Here is a 21,309-nt window from a genome sequence, read left to right as displayed (position 1 = left end):
ATCACGCAAGGACTCCCCCCAGAGTCTGAGTCCCTCCCTACGTCTATGTTTCTATCAGTGATTCCCAAATGCTGAGCAACATAGATTTTTTTCCTCTTCTACTTCCTTTAACCACCAGCAAATCCTGCAATATTTATAACAAGTAAAAAACAAAATCCTATATTCTGTTACCTACACAGGAACTTTCTGCACACAAACCTGTTTTGCACTATCGGATACGGATTATTCATCTTGATTTGCATATTTGAGAATGCTGTGACTGTAAAGAGTGACACAGGAAGAGGTCAAAAACTTCAGAATATATAAGAATATATATACAGTAACTTAATTTACAAACTAAAACAACATTTATAGATTAATTACACAGAGACTTATGTGATCAAACTTTTCATTTTTGTGATTATGATCATTTATGCTAAAAAAATCACAATTCTAAGTTAAGAATGTTACATCAGACCAATTAAAAAGCAGTTTTAATACAGAAATATACCTGTAGGACTCCAAGTATTTCACTTTTTTTCCCTAAAATGGCTGCATGATTGAGAAGACTATAAAGTGTAAAGCTGCTGGTAATTTTAGCATCTTGAAAAGTTGAATGAATCATTGCATAAAAGCAAAGCCACAAAATTTCAGTTTTCACTAAATCTAGGTATCAACTACAATATGTCGTCATAATCCAAATTCATGCAAATTTATCATTAACCAAAATTTACTGGAATTTAAACCGCTGTTCGTTGTGCCACACATTATTAGTTGCAATAAAAATGAACATGATGTTTAGCTCATAAATGCAGCTAGAAGGTAATATTCTACTTCCTTTAACCACCAACAAATGTTGTAATATTTATAAGTATATATTCTGTTATCTGTACAGAAACTTTCTGCACACAAACCTCTACAGATAAGCTGATGAGGCTGTTTCGCACATCTGGATGCTGGTTATTTGTCTTGCTTTGTATAATTCAGATGTTTCCAGGTATATTATGTAATATTAAATCAAACATGTTTTGTTGCCTTGTTACAGTCTTGATTCTGAGGAAAAATAAAAATGCAATGTGGTTCCTGTAAGGAAATGACATGAGAGTGATGCATATCTTCTCATTTATGTTTATGCTACAAAAAATGTGTGGCAACGTTGCACTTTTAGTCTAGTATAAGTTTGACCATAATATTGGTACTAATGAAGAAATCGTGTGGCGTTCATGCTGAAATATGAATAAATGTTCGATTAAACTTTACCATAAAAGTGTAAGCGCTGTGATGACTTCAGCTTAGAGTCAGTCTACCTTTCTAAAAATAAACTACAACCCCAGACGGATCATTTCTGACCACTATTGGTAAAAACAACAATATTGTGTTTATTTCAAGCTATCAGTTGAACTCCATTGCATCTGTATAAAAACTAACAATTATATCTCCTTAAATATGCACAAAATATAAAAATAAACTAAAACAGCAAGAGTATAATCAAAAACTTTTTAGTTTTTTTTCTTTATGGCTGGTTCAACCTCTTACTGGTAAAATTGCCCTTTTCAAGAGGCCCTTTAAAGTCCACACTGGAAGACTTTTGAGGCACAAAGGACTCGTTGATATTCAAAGGAAACTGGGGAACACAACAGGCTTTCGTTCTCCTCCTTTCAGTTCCCTTTTAAGGATTTGCTTGATGAGCTTTCGCTTTCTTCTTTTTCAAAAAGCCTAAATTTTGCTGTACTTGTAAATTTAGGCCTATTCAACTGATTCAGGGGACATTTTAGCCTCTAATGCTGAGCTGGTGGAACAATTATTGGTTTGAAAGTTTGACAGTGACTGTGATTGCTCTATTGTCATTCCAACCAAGAAAATGGACATGCTCAGTTTTAAATTTCTAATTTTCCATGATGGAACAGTTATTATGACCCGAGAAATGGCTCCTGTTTCGCATACATTGAATTCTTAACACCCCATAAGAGCAGCAGCCTCACGGCTCGGACAATAAAGGTTCCCTTATTCCCAGTTGGTCACGAGATAAATCATAACCACCTGGCTGAGCTGTGCCCCAGGCGCCATTTTTAGAAAAAAAAAAAAAAGCTTTAAAAGTGGCAGAGATGCTGACCTTAGTAAACTACAAACGTTTCCATTCTTTAAAGTATAAACAATCTTACATAATCCAGTTTGTCCCTTTATACTGCCAGTTCAGAGAGCCTTCAAAGGGTAAAATAAAATAAATAACTTTAGCCAAAATAATAAATAAAAAAATTGGCAAAGAAAGAAACACTCTACTTGATCATTACTAATCTAACAATGAAGGAAAAATGATTCAGTGTGGCTCAGGGACTTTTTAAACCCACAATTGCCACTTAAGCTTAATTTGATTTCTTTCAATGCAATCAATAGTTTTGCGCAACATAAAGTAACTAGATAAAAAAAAGTGGGTGAAAAAATGATTTTGGACCATCGCTAATGGAAACAAATCTCTGTAGGCAGAAGAACAGAGAAATAGAAGAAAGACTTAAATGGAGCATTTGTTCCTGCAGGGAGCCTCCGGGTTAAAAATAGCAGCTGCATCACCTGCAGTCCATCTTCTCCATGTGAAACAATGACTTTTCATGCATCGTGCAGCACCAGCTGTCAACCTCTGAGGCCTCATGTGGTTAGAAGGGTGTCAAATGCCTGTTTGCCTGCCCACCTACCTGAAGCTCCCCTCTGGGCGAGTACACCTGCTTCACTCCCCTTCCTCCTGACCCAGATGGGTCGACTTCTTTGTTGTGCCGTGAAACACCTTGTGACGGACTAATCGCTCCCACCGGAGCCGCACGCTCACATAGAAACTAATTGTTGCCTGTTAATGGCTCGCTCTGGGAGTTGTTCAGCAACGCAGCGGCCACGTCGCTTCTTTAATCTTTGGTTTCAAATTACCGTGTGTTCGCTGGAGTTTGAAATGGAGTCTTGTTTATGAATTATTTGGTTTTTTTTGTAAATTTTGAACTAAATTCAATATAGTTTAATCTTTGCATATACTTTAGTTCTTCTAAATCCCTTGATCCAATTCAGTTTTAGCTCATTTTTAAATAGTTTTCAAATAAATTTGCTGCCATGGTTACTGTCTAGATCAGTGGTCCCCAAGCTACGGCCTGCCTCCACATTTGGTCCGGAGGCATCCCTGAACAATACCAGAGAGCATTCAGATTTCTTTTCATATATTTCCATATCTCCAGGAAGTGTGTCCTGTAAACTGTGGGTGTTTTGTTTTGCATGGCACATTGCTGCCATCTGTTGGACTTTTAGGGAACTGCTTGACTTTCATGTTATTTAATCAGTACGGTTGTTTGCTAGCATCCAGGTCGAGCTCTTTGAAGCAATGCCTGTAAGTAGCAGCTTATACTTCAAAACGAGCCTTTATGTTAACATATGAGGAATTCATATGTTAAAGTTACCTTCCCTCAATGGAATATATACTAGTCAGTCCCAGTGACAGTTTCACTAACGGTTTTTGCCCATGTGCTTTCTGGGTAAAAATCAATCGAGTAACGCCCCCCCGAACTCCCCTCCCCCCCCCTCTTGAGCAGTATTAACCTTTTAACCTTCAACCCCACCCAACAATTTCCGGCAGCGCAGGTGATAAACGTGTAACACTTCTTCTGTTACAAACTGACTCCGGCCCCCCACCAGAGAAGGGAAAAGTTATCTGGCCCTCACAGGAAAAAGTGAAAAAGTTTGGGGACCACTGGTCTAGATGCTGGATATGAAGACTCAATGTCAGATTTATGCTATGAAGAACCCCACAAGGAAGGGAAATAAAGTTGAGCGCACACTGGGAGCACTCAGATGAATCTCAGAAATTGATGTGCGCCAGTGAATGCTGTTCACGCACATTGACTGCATCAAGCTGAAGTGGCCCAAGATTTAACAGACTACTGGACTTCAGCCATGGAAAGCTTTATAAGACCCATCAACACGTCTGAACAGAATTGAAGATAGGAGAGAAAAAATCAGCGTTGCCCTTCAGAGCGCCGGCCACCAGCTATATTCATAGTGACATAATATTTTTTCATGCACGTCTGACACCAGTGGTGTGGATTCCCGTTTGGGAATGATTTGACTGTGAAGAATGGAGCAGGGAAATGTTCTGAATATACAGCTGCATCTAACAGATTATTATACTACTAAATATATATCCGTATCATAACTCTTTCCTGCATGAATTGTGTCAGGATTTTTTTCCAAAGAGTTTTTGATTTTTTTTAAGGGATTAAAAAAAGGCGGGAAAAAACATTTTTTTAAAATATTTTTTTCTAGGTGATCAGTTGTAATTTTCTCCAAATACAAAGTTGTAATTTGGAAAATACATCATTAGTCTGGGTTACTTGATGTCACAATATTTTTTTTTCCGTACTCTACAGTAGAAGGAGGGGCTGGATATTCCTGAGTTGTTTTTTTTTGTCTGTCTGCCATGTTGGTTTTAACAAAACTTTTCTTGCACTTGCAGCTGATGGCCAGTAGTTGACTGTGTATTTTATGATGCATAGTGTCCACTTCAGTGGTCTGTGTGTATTTATAACATAAAAATCCTCAAGAAACACAAAAAAAACAATTGTTTTTAGATAGCTGTCCACTGCAGTGACCACTATGCAATAAAGGGTTAGTTTACAAATTATAAGAAAATGTATAGGTTAATTACAGAGACGTATGTGATGAAGCCTCATTTTGGTGATTATGACGATGATATGGCTTCATGTCTTAAAAGACTATAAAGAGTAAAGCTGCTGGTAATTCTGACATTTTGAACAGTGGGGTGATTTAAAAAAGTAAAGCCACAACGTTTTTTTCACTAAATCTAGGAAACTATGTCATCGTAATTCAAATGTATTAAAAGTAATTTATTAAGTCATTAACCAAAAAGTATTGGAATGAAAACTTTCACTTGTTGTGCCAAACACTATTAGTTGTGCTAAAACTGTCCTTAATTATGTTCATTTTAATATCTTAAACAGAGATGCTCAGCTCAAGTTAAAACAGCTTCAACAGGCTTAAACCTAAATGCAATGCAAAAGTTTGATCAAATATAAATATAAATGTATCAGACTTTTGTTTGCTCATTAGAAAATACAATGTTTAATTCTTACAAAGAAAACCTCAATGACTTTTATCATCTTCTCTGATTTAATAGTTTCAATTTTCTTTTGTTTGATGAATTGAAAAGGTATCTTTCACAAAATAGAGTCAGGCATATTTGTTTACCTTTATTAATTAATTGCTTGCATAACTTCAATGAGATTTTGTGTAACTGTAGTAATTTTAACTAATCTTTAATCTTTGGAATAATATCTCTCCCTTTACTCTCCAACACATTCCAACCAGACATCGACTGGAATGCTTTAGATTTATTACCCTGATGCTCCCCATGTCTGGAAATTACTTGAAGAGTGCTTAATTGCATTTTCTCAATCCAACAAAAGCTTTTTCTGTCATGATGCAGAAAGAACCTCAGGAGTGGATAAAACCTTTTTGCTCGCTGAATTAATAAAAACACTCATTCTTTTTCTGGCCTTTCGCATACAGAACAAAAATCATGTCAGGCCTATCATCTATTGCTATGACGACACAGTCAGGGAGCATCTGAACTCATATTTAGCACTCTGCCATTGTGGCACTTTAATAATACAGAACACCTATTCTAATGTCACATTTTCCCAGATTCATGAATAATTTCAGCCAAGCGAATCCACTCTAATGGTTTTGCGGTTGTACTTTTTTATTTTCCTTCTCCTTCGTCTTCTCTCTGAACCAATCTCCGTCTTTCATCCTTCACTTTCCCGCAGCCGGAGCACACAGGAGCTCTTTGCAATTACCCATAATGATGAATATACCCCATCAGACACTGCCTGCTGAACTGTAACCCCAGACCATCGTAACCAAATTGAACACTGAGAAATTTGACAGTTGACATTTTAAATTTTCATTCAGTCCAATCCATTATATCTCCATTGTAAGTTTTTTTTTTTATATTCCTCTTGGCAGAAGGTCGTTACCATCACCAAGGACAAATGACCATCAGAGACATTTAAGGTTATAACCTGCTTGGCAAGGAATGTTGTGGCATTGATTTACATTTGCAGCACTAACTGTCAGGATACAAACTTTAAAAACTTAACTATACTTAGTGCACTAGAGTCAGGCACACAAGTTGGAAACTTATACAATTTGACCAAATTTAACTTCCTTAATTAAAGCAAAACCAGTAAGAAGGGGATTATTCAGCTTTCATTTACAAAATTATGCAACTTAAAAGTATAATTTCCCTATTTGACAAAACGGTAGACAAAACAACACTTGGGACAAATGATGTGAAAGTATATAATTTTAGTTTATTTGTGCCATCTTATTTCATTATAATTGTTAATTCTATGTGCTTCAATTCAATATGCTGTTGTCACTCGGGTACAAATAACGTATCATTCTACACTAAAGTAAATTTAGAGGTTGAATGAAAAAGTTTCTGTCTCAAAAAGAGAATGGCCAAAGAACTAAGGCTAACAAAGCTGTGTGTTAATGTCTGGAACAATGTACCTGGTACACGTAACACCAAAGTGTAAAAGACAGCATTTGAAACAGTGCATTGTGGTAAAAATAAAATTAAAAAAAGTTACATCTAAGCTTTTTGTGCATAGAAATAAGTCTCAACATTCTTGCATTGCTGAAGAAAAATGTGTCGCTAAATTTCCATTGAAGGTCAGGGTAACCATTTAGAGTTTCTCAGGATATTCTGTCAGCTATACTTGCTTTTTTGATACATTTCCTCAGCTACATTAAACTCAAGAGATGTTCCAGTGTTAAAGTTGTTTTTCTTTTTTGCATCTTCTGTCTCCACTGTGTTTGAAATGGTGATAAAAGCAGAGGCGAGTAGGGTACCCAAACATTGTATTCAATGTAAGACTATTTCTACCTTAACTTATGTTTGCTCAAGTAAAGGTAAAAAGTAGCCATCCAAGAAATTACTTAAGTAAGAGTAAAAAAAAAAGTATTTGGTAAAAAGTTTACTGAAATGCTGAGCAATTGATGAAATTATCAATCATTAATATTTAAAGATTACATCATCAGACGGACTAAAATATAAAGTAAGTGGAAATTTTGGTATTTCTAGGACAAAAATGAAAATAATTCTTATAAGTAACAAAAACAACAAAATCAGGTAAAAGAAAATTTTACAAATCAGTTTTTTCAATAAAAAACTGATGAGACTTTAACAAAAACTGCAGGTGTGTGTCTGTGTTTGGTGAATTTTAGGGTAAAACGTGTTTGTTTTTCATCCAGTGGGTAGAAAATCCAGAAATGATGCTCGAGTAAAAATACAGATACTTCATAATAAAATTACTCAAGAAAATTTAAAAAGTATAGGAGTACTTTTAGGAGCAAAAGTACTCCTAAAAGTTTTTTTTTGTTGTTTTTTTCCCCAGAACAGTTACTCAAGTAAATGTAATTGAGTAAATGTAACTAGTTTTTTTTGTTTGTTTTGTTTGCTCATTGGTTCTTTCACTGTAAACATTTTGATGAGATTAGCTCCGGCTATAAAGTAAACAGATTTTTTAAAACTACTGCAGGTATGCAAATCATTATTTCTTCTATTATTCGCTTCCCTCAGAAACAGTATTATTGTATTACAACCTAAGCTTATTTTAACTTGTTTCTTCTGGCTCTGCTAGCTACACTGAGCAGGTTAAAAGGCTCCGTCTTTTGTCCATTTTCGCCCTTGGTGGAGATTTGGATTCCCGTGGGCTGGTGCTGATGTGAGCAGCTGTCTCTGCAGTGACACATACTGGAGATAAAGCCTCGGCCCTGCATTCGGTCGCTTAGACTCCTCTGCACCTTTCACTCAATCTCTGTCTCTTTTTTTTGGTGATCACATTCATTCTCCCACTGTCCTCTTTACTCCATCTCTCACTGATTCTCTTAGATTTCTATTTTCCTTCCCACAGAGTCTTTTTCAAGCCATTAAATAAAGTAGAGATCCAGTCGATTCGGCTGCTGCTTTTCTTTTCTTTTTTATTTTAGAATCAATGTTTTTGTTGTCTGTTTTTGCAGAACTAAGTGATGTGGGGACAGGTTTGTGTGAGTAACATTGGATCCTGAAAAAGGTTTCCAGCACAAGTAATAATTATAAAATGATACAGAAACACAGGAACTGAAAGCTAATAAGGTTTCCTTTATTTTATCTACATATATTCTTTGAGCATCATAATGACTCAGTATTTATGAAGTCCTTTTGCAGTAGATGTTATTGTGAGCTTCTGGAGAGTGAGATTATTTTCTGCACTAAACATGGAGAGTGGCGTTTAAATAAGAGATGAGTTTGTAAACCTGTCCTCGAAGAAAGAAAAAGTTTAAATGTTTTTTATATAAAATTATTGAGAAATGAAACAAAAATAAACCTATTTTTTAAACATTATGGACGTACCATTACTGTTTACTTTACTAGCTACATCTTTTGTTAACACAAATAGAAAATCAGACAATAAAGTGACAGAAACTCGATGGATTTAGACATCCAGACCTGAGCTTCAAAATGGGGAAGAATCGGGATTTAAGTGGCTTTGAGCATGAGCTGGTTCATGGCACCAGACAGTATTTCAGAAGCTGCTGATCTGCTAGAATGTCCATGCATCTCTCAGATTTACAGAAAATGCTCCAGCAAAGAGGAAAAATGCAGTGAGCGACAGCTGTGTGAGCAGAAATGCCTTGTTGATGTCAGAGGTCAGACGAGAATCGACAGATTTTCTCAAGATGGCAGATAAGCAACAGTAGCTCATTACAACCAGAGTCCTTTATAACCGAGACTTGTCTACAAACCAGTAGGTGCTTCTACAGCAGCAGGAAACCATTTTACACTAATGGTTACAAAATGGAGATGTAGCAGCTTAAAGGGCATTTCTTAAATATAGCACAACTAAATCTATGAAGAATTACAAAACTTTTGAATGCAAAAAGTGTCCAAACCAAGTGTATAGTTAAATAATTTAAGTTGTACAAAAACAACTTGGCAGATTCTGCACTTTTTAAAAATGAAAATCATTACAGGTGCCATTTTTGTTGCAATTTTCAGCTAACAAAAATAGCAGGATTTTTGATAGTGATCAATTTTACCTTAAAGATTTTTGATTGCAGATTTGAAAAAATCCAAACCCTTTTTTGAGATCATCACTTTATTTACAACAGGAGCACAATACAAACTCAAAATGCGTCTCAGAGAGTTAAATTGTAGATAGAGTTGTTCTTACAATGACTGATTTAGAAGTTTGATCATTTAAAAGGTTTTTACATAATCCCAGATAAAGTTAGATTTATTTTATCTCATATTTTCAATACGGATTGTTCTAATTGAACCCAAACGTCTGATTCTGAACCTGCAGTGAAATATTCAGTAAACCTTTGATTTAAACTCCCTCTCCACATGTAAAATTTTTATATCTCATAAAATAAGCATGTTGTCTTCCTTCAAACAGTGCGTCGTCTTTCCTTTCTATAGGACCTACCCTTAATTTACACAACACACAGAATAAGCACATAATTCTCCTCAGACTTTTTTCATAATAAATAAACCCTGAATTTTCTCCCAAAGACTGAAAATGAAAGTATTTAAATTTGTCATAGGTCCTGAATAAAAAATTTATCAGTTTTCATACGCCTCATCTTCTCCTGCTTCAAAAAGTTTTGCATTATGACTTATATCTAATACATTAACTTTTTTGTTTAAAAGTTAAAATCTTCCCTGTACCCCTCTACTCCTCAGAAAAAGTCGGAGTCTCCATAGCAACAAGTAACTGACTTTTCTGAAGTTGGCCCCCATACCACTGGAGGAGTTACTCCTAGATTATTACATTATGGCTGCCTTATTAGAACTTTTTAAATTGAGAATTAAATGGAAAGCCCTGCAGAACTGAGGATCTAAAAAAAAACTAAAGGGCAAACAAGATTAGTTTTTAACGTGAACTTTCAAACGAAAATGGATGCTCTTGAAAATATGAGTTTAGTTCTGTCAGAGGTTTGATTATAACCAAAGTTCAAAGTTCTTGAATTGCCATATGTTAGGGGTTTTTTTCTGAGCAGTAGCTGCATTGGCCCCCTTGAACATGTTTTCCAGAAATGTCCTAAATTAAGAACTGACATTCCCATAAAGAACGGCGACGCCTTCGGTAATATTTGAGTACTTTCCAGACTCTGTTGACTGACAGTCAGCAGGGCATTTTGAAATGACTCGCACTGCTCAGCTATGAGAAAACTAATGACTAATCACAGAGTTTGACAAACCCAAATTAAGTTGTCATTTGCTGCCATGAATAATCTCACACCCAGAAGGATGTTTCCCACGCTACACGAGTGCTGTAGGAAGAAACAAGGAGCTACTTTCTGCAGAAGAGCTGAAATAAGTCCAGATTTCTGCCGCAAACACCAGCAGAGATGAAGGTTTTTATTTCAGCAGTTACTCACTCCCACCTACTTAGTAATACACATTTGCTGAAAGAAATTAATCACTTTATTACTTTCACTGTTATTAGGCTGAGCTTGTGTTTCTTTCTTCTATGTTAAATTATTTTTGAGTTACTGTTACTATTTTGAGAGGATCAACAAAGTTTTATATTCCTTTATTTTATTTCAAATTCATTACCCCCTGAAGCCCATTCCTGATCCTGCTTTCATTATTATTTCTTCAGAGGGAGAAGTAATAAATTCCTTCCACAATAAGCCTCTTCTATGGTCTTTTCATGCTTTCCTGCCTGATTCCCCTCAGTTGCAAGCAGAACTGATGGGGCACAGAGATTCATATTATTACGTCTTTCACTCTTGGTTGCTTGTAATATCAGGTATTGGTTTTTCAGTCATTACTGCTCTGTCTCTGTGGGAGAAAGAATTGAAGTTCTGGAGTGTCTATGCAGTTTGGGACCAGTAGGTTTGTGGTTTCTTTCTGCACAAACAGTTTGCTGGCAATCAGGAATGTGATTCCAGTCCAAGGAATCTGATTGCACTGAAATAAATTATGCTAAGGAGCGTCAAAGTTACGTAAAAGCACAGACAGTGGCTTGTAAGAGCTTTCTCACATTTTGTCAAAGTTTGTCAAACTTCATTGTTTCCAATTGGAGTGCTGTGTAGCAGACCAACAAAAAAGCAGAGATGCACAATCCACTTTTTTCACTTCGGATATAATAAATATCTGAGGTTTAGGATCTGAACTGACTGTAAAAACAACACAACTTTGATTTGTTTAGTCGGTGCAACAAACCTTTCAAATAGTTCAGAAAATACAATTAGAATTTCTAAATATAATGTAAAATAAATATGATGTTGCTCAAAGAAAAACATAGAATTAGACTGAATAGATTTGCCTTTATGAATTGGGCATATTGTCACTGATACCTGATCACATTTTTTATTTTTTTAATATTGGAACCGATACAGATATTAATATTGAATATGTGTTTCTATAACAAGAAGTTAAGGACTTAAATGTAGCGGTGCATTTTTTAAATGAATGTCTTCACAATTATGCATTACTTTCTGCTTGGCTCATATAAAAAATACAGTAAGGTTTGAGTTTGCGCCCTCATAAATTCTGAAGGACTGTGCATGGTTTGCGAAAAATAAGATATCTTTCATTGTTCATATGGGGATCTGTCTGGTCTTTCTCCAGCAGAAGAGGTCAGAATACCCAAAAACTTTACTGTAGTAAGAGTAGCACTACTTAAACACATTTTTACTCAAGTAAAAGTAAAAAATAGTAGTGCAAAAATATTACTCAAGTAAGAGTAAAAAAGTAATATTGGTATTTAAAAGACAAAATGACAATAATTCATATAAGTAACCAGTAATAAGTAACTTCAAGTAAGAGAAACGATACTTCATAATGAAATAAAAGTGAAAAATACAGCATAGTGAAAGTACAAAATAGTTGCTGAAGTAAAATGTAATTGAGTAAATGTAACCAGCTACTACCAAACTCTGAAATGATTAGGAGAGAGGCTGCACCGTAAGCAGGTCGCTAATCCATCATAAAGGAAACTGGATATTCTCCTTAAAATGTAAATTGATTTGCTTGTTATAGTTCATCTCCTGAAAATGCATGACATTCAAACAAATTGTAGTTTTAGGCTTTCAAATGTGCAGACAGATATTGATCAGGGAAAAACATGACCTTGCTGACCTTTAGCAGCACCAGTGTTTTCCCTCCCTGACTTCCTCCCCAAATTAAAGAGCCACACACTGGATTCCTACAAAACATGCCTGAACGGAGCGACAGGGCGTGTTTGCAGGGACGGCAGTGACTCTGACACTGAAAGGGTCGACGAGACCACTGCCTGAGCTGCAAACAGATGCTCTGCTGCTGTGAAGTAACATCTGACCTCCGCTGGTTTTTCACAGGGATGAGGACAATCTTTGTATTCACGTGGAACTAATAAAGCAGTAATTATTCATATGTAACACCGCAGCTCTGAACACAGTCATTATTCTGGGGCTAATGTCAGACACCAAGCAGGCAGCATAACATTTTTAGACCATTTGTGATTTGATTCCCACCAAGTCCTCTCTGCATAATGACACCAATTAAGGTACATTAGTAATCTCAACATGCTGTCTTAAGTGACTGTAATGGCTTCATTATTTTGTTCTTGCAAAGGTCTTATTCCCAGGAGTGCAGCTAAGACGTCTGAGGCCTCAGAAACATATTTGCCTCGGGGGGCAGGCCCCGTTGTTTAGTGCGATATGTTCCCCTAATGAGGCTGCTCCGACTTCAGTTTTCACCTTTTGCCTGTCTGATAACAGGATATGTACTGAATTAGGCAGGTGATATTTTTTATTAATTATTAATGTTTAAAATGAAATTAAACTAATTTCTAAATTCCCACCTGGAATGAAACAGATACTGGTTTGAGCAATTTACATTTTGAAAATTGCACATTAGATGCTGAGCTATTCAAAACTACAGAAATTTTTATTTTTTAAATAGAAGCAGCTGCTGATTTTAAATCTCTCAGAAGGGATAAATTATGATATATAGGATCTATATTTTTAAGCATAATTTATCTTACTGAACAACAAACTGAAAACTTTGGTTGTAATGAACGTCTGTGAAAATGACAGAAATTGACGAATTAAGTCATTTATCAAAGTCATTCAAACATTTTCTATCTCTTTTCTCTATTGTCTCTTACCTGAACTATTTCCTTCAGATGTCTGAAAACTTTATTTTAATAGAATAGTTTACTTAATTAAATAAAATGAAAATCTGACTCCATGTGCTAAACTGTAACACTTAAATTACAGGTGTTTAAAACTAACAGTTGCATGATAATGGAAACAGATTCAATTTTAACATCATTCCAAGATATTGAAAATATACATTGACAGCAAAATAAACATTTTCCAGACACTTTACTTTCTTTTCCATTTTCACTTTTGATGATCTTTACTACTTTGGACATCAAAATCTACCACAGATGAGAAATGTATGGAAGTGAAAATCCACCCAGTTGGCCACATGTGTTACTGGGAATTGTAAATATTGAATATAAGCAGGTTTTTACGATCGCACACCACTTATACTACAAAAATGCACAACAATTTAAAAATTAACCTACATGAGGCAGATTGAGTAGTTGGGACTTTTCACAAATCATTTTGGTACAAAGCAGTTTCAAAACAAATTAAAACTTCAAAACTTTAAGCAGAGATGGTCGTTCCCAAGACGAAGGAAAAACCCACAAAATTAAAATATGTCACGTAAATCGTATAAGTTTCACTTTTAAATATATGAAAGCAATTTATGACAGCAATATTGTGTAGTGTAGACTATATTTTATGAATGCTCACCAAGCATAACTTGTATTAAGGGAACCTTTTCACATTTTAGGCTTTATTCAAACAACACAGTAGAAAAAATCCCACATAAGAAGTAGATTATTTAACTTACTCATATAAAAAAATTCATCCACAGAAAATTTCCTCTACTAGTTTATTCAAAAGTCTCTACTTCTTAGTCAATTTACTGCACAGAATCTGATGCTTTTATTCATTTTTTCATTACATATTAATTCCTGTCCTGGGGCAGAACTTATTTAATGGTCAGGAATTATTATCTTACCCGTCACTGATTCGGACAAGTATGGCCCGGTAGAGCTGGTGCTGCGGGCTGTTGGACTGCGGACCACAGGGATGGATAAATGGATGGACGGCCGCAAGGACAAAGCCCTGCTGGTAAAGCTCCTGGAGCTGATCGGGCAGCTCCCGCACCGACGAGAGGCGCAGCGTTGAGGTCCCACCTGGGAAAGCCAGAACAAAGAGAAAGAATTATGGAGGGTGACCTGAAAATGTCCTTTGCAGAAATATTTGGTGCACAAATGGAAAAGCTTCATCATGTATGGATTTCTGTTCGAATTTCCATGTCTGTCAGTCATGGTCGTGATTAATATTTGGTTCTTCTTTGCTCAAATGCAGCAATCTCTGCTTTTGTAAATCATTTCTTTCATTTTTCCCAGGGAAAGGTAAACACAACATTTCTCCCAAGAATGTTCAGTTTCCTGTTTAGTATCCTTGTTTGCTTTTAACTGCAACACAAAAATGCACACATAGCTGGATCCATGTGTTTTTCCCTAACACAACTTCTCATGTTTTTCTCTTCATGCTTTTGTGTTTTCAGTGACCTCTACATGTGTTTCCATTCTGCAGCTGTTTACAAGACATCAGTTTATTCATATCAAATTTAGTATCTCTGCAGACTCCCAAATATTCCCAGCTTCTTTTATTAATATAATAATTTATTTATTGAATAACAAGCATATTTGGAAACATTTTACAATCCAGTCATCTGAAATTAATTCTGATTGGCAGCATCAGCACTAAAAACGGGAGCTGAACATTGAATTTTGATTCATGAACAACCCCAGAAACCAGGAAGGTAAGAATTAGGTCAGGGTTATGTTATGCTCACAGAATAATAATTGAGAATTGACTAAACCTGGTTGTAAGAAATAATCAGTTTTTCACTGAGAGTCAAGTTTTTGCAGTGGAAACAGAAAGTACAGGAGATAACAAAACCAGATTAGCACTGAAAAAAAACCCAGGTGTGTGCAATTCTTCACACGATATTCTCTTGATTGACTTTAACCGAAACAATTGAAGGTGTAATTACTGCAAATTCCAAAATTAATTTTATCAGAGGAAACCAATGTCAGACTGGTGGGGAACCTTAAACTTTCCATGATTGAACTATTTTTTTTCAGCAGGTGTCTCTTCTCTCTTTTCTGTTTTGATTTGAAGTTCCTGCTTGGAAATTCAAAGTTCTGGGTCAAAACAGAAAACACTGTGAACCAGCTGGTAGTTTGATTCGAAAAGTGGATTTCTTGATTATTTTTCACTCTCTGCTAATTAGTACTCCACATTAAATACAATTCTTAAGTGATATTTGTTGTTTACATCTATTAGCTATTTGCTCCTAAAATGTTAGTGGGGAAAAAATGAGGTTCCAGCTCATTTTTCCTTTTATAGCATTCTTAGATTCTGATTTCTTCCCATATTCATTAAAATGTTCAAACACATGGGTAAGTTTATCTATACAGAATCAACACACTTCAAGCACTTTACAAGACAAACATATCCAATTAATTTATGTTTATGTAATACAGTCCAAAATCATTCATGTGACCCCAACATGTTCCTATAAAAGTTATTTTTGCATTTCTCATGGGATGAAAACAACTGCTGACGACGGCCTTGTCAGTCAGTGAACAGCTGTGTTACGTCACAGTTTCTGCTTTTCCATCATTTTTATTTGGATGTATGGTAAAATGCACAGTAAGGTGAGATGCTCATGTTTCAAAAATCGAAGGAAACTGAAAACTGAGCTAAGAAGCACATCGAAAAACAATCATGGAGAAACACAAAGGAGGTCAAAACAAAGATGAAACATGGGGAGATGTTACTCTCCGTCCCAGAAGCATGATGGCTGCGATCCCACTGCTCGCTGTATGTGGTAACATTTACTGCAGGCCAAACAGCTGGGGCTCATGAGAGATGGCCAAGACAAAGAGCTGGATGTAGAGCGAGAGAGGACAGAGGAGGGGGCGGAGGGCAGCAAGAGAAAGTCTGGTTGTCTCTACACGCTGTCACAAGACATGGAAAATACCGCAAAGGCTAATTAGAGTCAATGAGGCTACACAGAATGAGAAGTACCAACGCATGAGAAAAGTCAATGTGTTAAAGTTCAGCAGGAGGTCAGTGACTGCAAAAACATGGCTAAATCTGACTGATAATCGTACTGTGTAAGCTCTTGTAGACTTCTACAGTCAAATAAACCACACTGTTCAGTCCTACCATTCTCAAAATGTCATATTTTTGTTATACATCTTCTCTCTAAATGTTTAGCAGACGAGTTTTAACACAGCAGCCACTGGCCTCTTTTTGGGAAAGTGTTTTTTAAGCGTCTGTATAAACAAACATGAACATTTTATGTGAAAGGTCCGTGCTCAGTCTGCATTTTTCTATTCCCACGGTGCAACACGAGCTATTCATGCTCCAAATTTAGATCAGTCAGCCATTCCTCATTTATTCTCCTGATATTAGATGTTAAAATCTTTGTTGTGTGTGTGTTTGAGTACTTTTTGACAAAACTCTTCGTTAAAATTGTTCTACATATCGGTGAATATTTATGTCACTATTTGGTGACGAACAACACGCCGCCATTACCCAGTAAATAGTTTTCCAGTTTAGAAGACACCGACTTCAAAGAAATGAAGTGTATATTTAAATAATAACTACATTCAAGTTAAACAGTTGCGCATTTGCCACAGAAAACAGGGTGAATTCTGAACACAGAGCTCACAAGGCATGTTTTTGTTTTCACTCATTTACGGATGGGAGTAATTAAGAGCAACAAGGCAATAAAGGCCACAGGAAATGCATCGGCTCGATTTGCATACCCACTGCTGCCCGTCTGCAGTAATCAGGAGATGCTAGACATGGGGTTGGTCCTGGACTGGTCCCTAATCAAATGGACACAATGCACCAGAAAAGCAACTTTGCACTCACACATACATGCACACCTAATCAAACGTGTCACTAACCTAACATGCATGATATTGGGCATGCTGAGATGAAATCAGACTACCTGGTGAAACCTCATGCATGAACAAGGGGAATGTGCAAATTCTCTGCATCGAACTACAAACCACAGCTGCTGGAACCAAAGACTAGTTTTATGTCGTTGGGCTCCCCAGGTCGAATCTATCTAATCATAAAGTAGCAGAAACCTTTGGAAGGTGAGTGGTGACTGATGTTTTTTGATAATATAAAATATAAAAACAACAGTCGATCAACTTCTCAATACCTCTGCAAAAGGCCAGGAACTTTGCTAACGGCGATCAAACAGAAGTTGGAGCGATTCATTAGTTTCAATGGCAAAACCATGAAATGCTGAGTCAGATGTTCCCTCCCTGAATGCACCAAATTGTCATTATTTCCAAGAACAAAAGTAACAGTGAGATAAAGCACTAGTCACCTGGGAAATTCAAGGCACAGAAAGCAACGAGTGTTGGATGCAGACAAACTGAACCATCCAAATAACCAATCTGGAGCTTGAAATATTAAGGAGCGTCATGCGATCCCTGGCAAGATACAAGACAACTGTCTACTCTGGCATAGCGATGATGCCATGGTGATGGTGCCATGCCATGTTTTGGTTTGATCAAAACATGGACACCCTCAACCTGAAGAAACAAAAGATCACTGTGTGGGACAGGGGAGCCTGGAGCTGCAGGGAAAACGTAAAGAAACTTATGATGATCTTGTAATGAATTGTTTTTGGTGAATTAGTCTTTAGTGCCACCTTTTCATTGTTGTGAAAATACATAACTGCTTTATCATTCACATCACTTTCTTGTTTCAAGAACTTTTTGATTTTAACGGTTTGGTAGTCATATTATCTTAAAAAAACTAACAATTTCCCAACCTTCTAACCCAGCTTGATCAAACAGTCTGTCTGCCGGTGTCAAAGTGGCAGGTTGAATTTAATTATATTGTAAGTTATAAAGAACCCAAACACATTGCAAATTGCAAAAAATGAAATAAAACTAAGTGTTTTGGAAACAGGACAGTATTTTTTAATACTCATTGGTCTTTTTGGAATACATCTTCCTCAGAAAACTTTTTAGACTTGTTTGTCACCATTTTACGCTTAACTGGGTCATGAAAACATAAATAGGATATTTCCATGCATAAAATGTTCAAATTAAACATGCTAAACAAATCTGAAAGCTAACGCGCTTAGTTTGGATGGCGCATTAATCTCCTATATGCAGCTTTTTGCATTACATAATAATTAGCATTTCTCCTAGCTCATCTCTTCCTGATTTCTCTTTTATCCAGTAATCTAGTGATCACAGCTGTGGGTCTTTGGGAATGAGCTTATTTTGACCCTTTTTCTCCTCACATCTTACATGTCCCCTTTGAGGCATACTCAACTAAAACTCATTTGTGTGACACTGCAGACTGTAACACAGTGATGTGTTACTGCCACGCTGCAGAGACGAGGTTATCTGGAACAACTGTACTTGTGCCAATCAGGAGGCAGCTTTTCTGTGCAGTGGATACAGAGCTGATTCAGTCTGAACTCCTCCCCACGGCTACAAATCCTGAGGTTTACGGTGAAACCACCAAAGTGAACGCATGAAAGAGAAATCATACGCTGCTCCCTGAGGGCTGAGCGAATTCTTCGGCTAAAAATACTCCTCCAAATTTCTCAATCATGCTCTATCCTACTGCGCCACAATGCAGGAGCTTTAGAACTTAAAAAGCATGGAGGAATTAACACAAAGAAATAGGCCGCCACTGAAATGGGTGAAATGTGTTCGTCTTCTCCCCCCTTGATCATCCTCCTTCCTCTCACCCTGCTTCCCTCCACCGCTGCCTGCCTTCAGAAATGGAATTAATCCCTCTGTGATCGGCGATTTCGCCTTTTCCTTTCGTCTCCTTTCCTATCGGTGCGACATGAGCACCCCGTCCTCTTCCCCGAGGGATTCTCCTGCACATCTAAGGATTACTGAGGTGGTAGATACTGTATGTGGAAAATGAAGCTGGTTTGCCGGCTCTCGGATGGTTAAGATGAGTAAATAAGGAATAGTTTCAATTAGGCAGTGGGAATGCACCCGCTGGCGACTTCTTGATTTAGTTTTAATCACTGCGTGAGCTCCTAATAATCTCTTCCAGAGGCCCTTAAATACACAAGCTCTACATTTATTTATCACACAAGTTTATTTATCATGCCGTCCCCAGAGCAAAGTGTCGCCTGCTGCTGAGTTTCTCTGAATCGAATGCTGTTGTAAGGATGTTTGCTTTGCCCTAAAATCATGTTATCCAAGGAGAATCGCTTTGTTTGTGCAGATGAGAGTAAATTAGCTGCTCCATGGAAGTGTCAGCGCTGTTTCCAACGGCATACAGTCAGACCTACTGGAGGAGCCTCTGGTCGATCTGGGAGTCAGCCTGGTAAATCTTACATGGCAAACTGGCACCCAATTACTTCACTCCATCTTTTTTGTTTACCTTGAAAGAAAATTCATGTGCATATCAACAGAGAAGAGCTCTAAACTCACAAGAACAAATCACTTTGTGACAAATAATGGAAAAGAAAGGGAAATAGAGGGAAGTGTGGAGGGGAGGTCTTCTGGCTGTCAACCAACAAATTGGTTTTCTGGAGACTTGTGTTCGTGCAAAGCCATCAAACAGACACAAGCATTAAACAGAGAGGAGGAGACAAAACAGAGGGAATGTCTGACTGAATGAATAAATAGAGAATCATTTCTGTGTCCAACAGGAAGTATTTTCTCTCTGTGATATGTAGTTATCTTTTGATCTCAAACTGGGAGGGTGCTGGTAATTTTGGCTCCTCACTATTTCACCCCTTTGTAGCTTTTGTCTTCCACAGGACACTTTGTACCAACTGCGCGTCAATGCTTTCCCCTAGGGCGATGTTTTGTCATCACTTTGAACCAGCAATTTTAAATTTCGATGATTTGCTCACAATCTGTTGAAAGAAAATGCCTTTGGGTGGCCAAACAAGCAGCAACACTGTATTTTCTCCATTATAGATTTGAGGTAAAAATAACTTAATTCCATCCATTCATCCAACCATTGATCCATAATGTCATTGTCTTTTACGTAAGCATAGCAGACCTCTGAGGCAGACAAGAGCGCAACTTCCTTTTTCATGAAAAGTTTAAAAACATGGAGTGGCATTAAATTGCAGTGGTTGTAGGATTTCTCTTTTTTCTTTGGCGAAACACCACATGCCATTTCTCCCTCCAGCCCTACACACATGCATTTGTTGTGGTTACCCAGAATGCCATGCACTGTAGTCCACTTCCTGCTTTTGGAGCGTCCTCCACTTGGCATCCACAAATGCATTTGAACACCACCTGAGTTCACTTCTACCAAAGTGAGATCTAGGTTTTTAGATAGACCAGAGTTCATCTTTTTCGTCTGCATCATAGCTTGATTGCATGTTCACACCTCCCCACATGAACCAGATGAAAAGAAACGCTATCTGAACCAACTATGATAGAATAACTAACTCAGTTTTTCAATAGTGAATTCATTATGACTTAGAACATTTTTGGTTCAATTTCACAAGTTACATCCTCCCTTGTATCAAGAAATCACTTAATAAAACCTGTGACAAGATGAAGTAGGGTGGAAGATTTCCGAAAAGCAACACATCATTCCTAAAGAAATGAAAAAACAGATGAGAGACAAAGTTATACATCAGTCTGAAAAGGCTTACAAAGACATTTACGAAGCTTTAGAACCCCAGTGAAGCACAATGAGAGCGACTATCCACAAATGGAGAAAGCATGCAGAGGTGAACTTTCTCAGGAGTTGCCAACTTGCAATAAATACTGTTATTGTCATCTCATTCTGGAGCTCAAAAATGAACAAGATCTAAAGAAATTCAGGCCTCTTTCACCTCAGTTAAAGCATGTCCCACTTCATCTGGCATTAACCTAACAGAGAAATAAAACATCATCTGATCCCCCATGACTTGAAGTTATTGAACGGAGCATGACTTTGCCTCTGTCAGAAAATCCTGGTGGAAAATGACCATCTATCGATTAGGGACTTTAAGCTCAAGAGCAGCTAAGTTAGAAAACAGGAGCATGATTCCTCCAAGACTCGTTGCCAGTTGTCACAAACTATCAGATCATATCATCTTGTTTGTCGAGGTAATTCTGTTCGGATACTTTTTTAACCTTAATAAATTAAATCTAAATGTACAACTGCATGTTGCACTTCTTCTGG

General features: G+C 36.9%; 1 protein-coding gene across 4 annotated transcripts in view; it reads right to left on the bottom strand.

Moving 5' to 3' along the window:
* Positions 1-21,309, bottom strand: part of rftn1b (raftlin, lipid raft linker 1b) — a 140,297-nt gene that overhangs the window by 66,444 nt on the left and 52,544 nt on the right. For all 4 annotated transcript variants that reach the window (XM_017309614.2, XM_017309613.2, XM_017309612.2 and 1 more), the window contains one exon: positions 14,108-14,285. In XM_017309614.2, the coding sequence (XP_017165103.1) occupies positions 14,108-14,285 (178 nt within the window). The remainder of the gene's footprint in view (positions 1-14,107; positions 14,286-21,309) is intronic.

Source organism: Poecilia reticulata, chromosome 16, assembly GCF_904066995.2.
Source record: "Poecilia reticulata chromosome 16, P_reticulata-male-v2, whole genome shotgun sequence".
NCBI classification, from domain to species: domain Eukaryota; kingdom Metazoa; phylum Chordata; class Actinopteri; order Cyprinodontiformes; family Poeciliidae; genus Poecilia; species Poecilia reticulata.
Note: the sequence above shows the minus strand (reverse complement) of the source record. Positions and strands in the feature narration are given on the sequence as shown.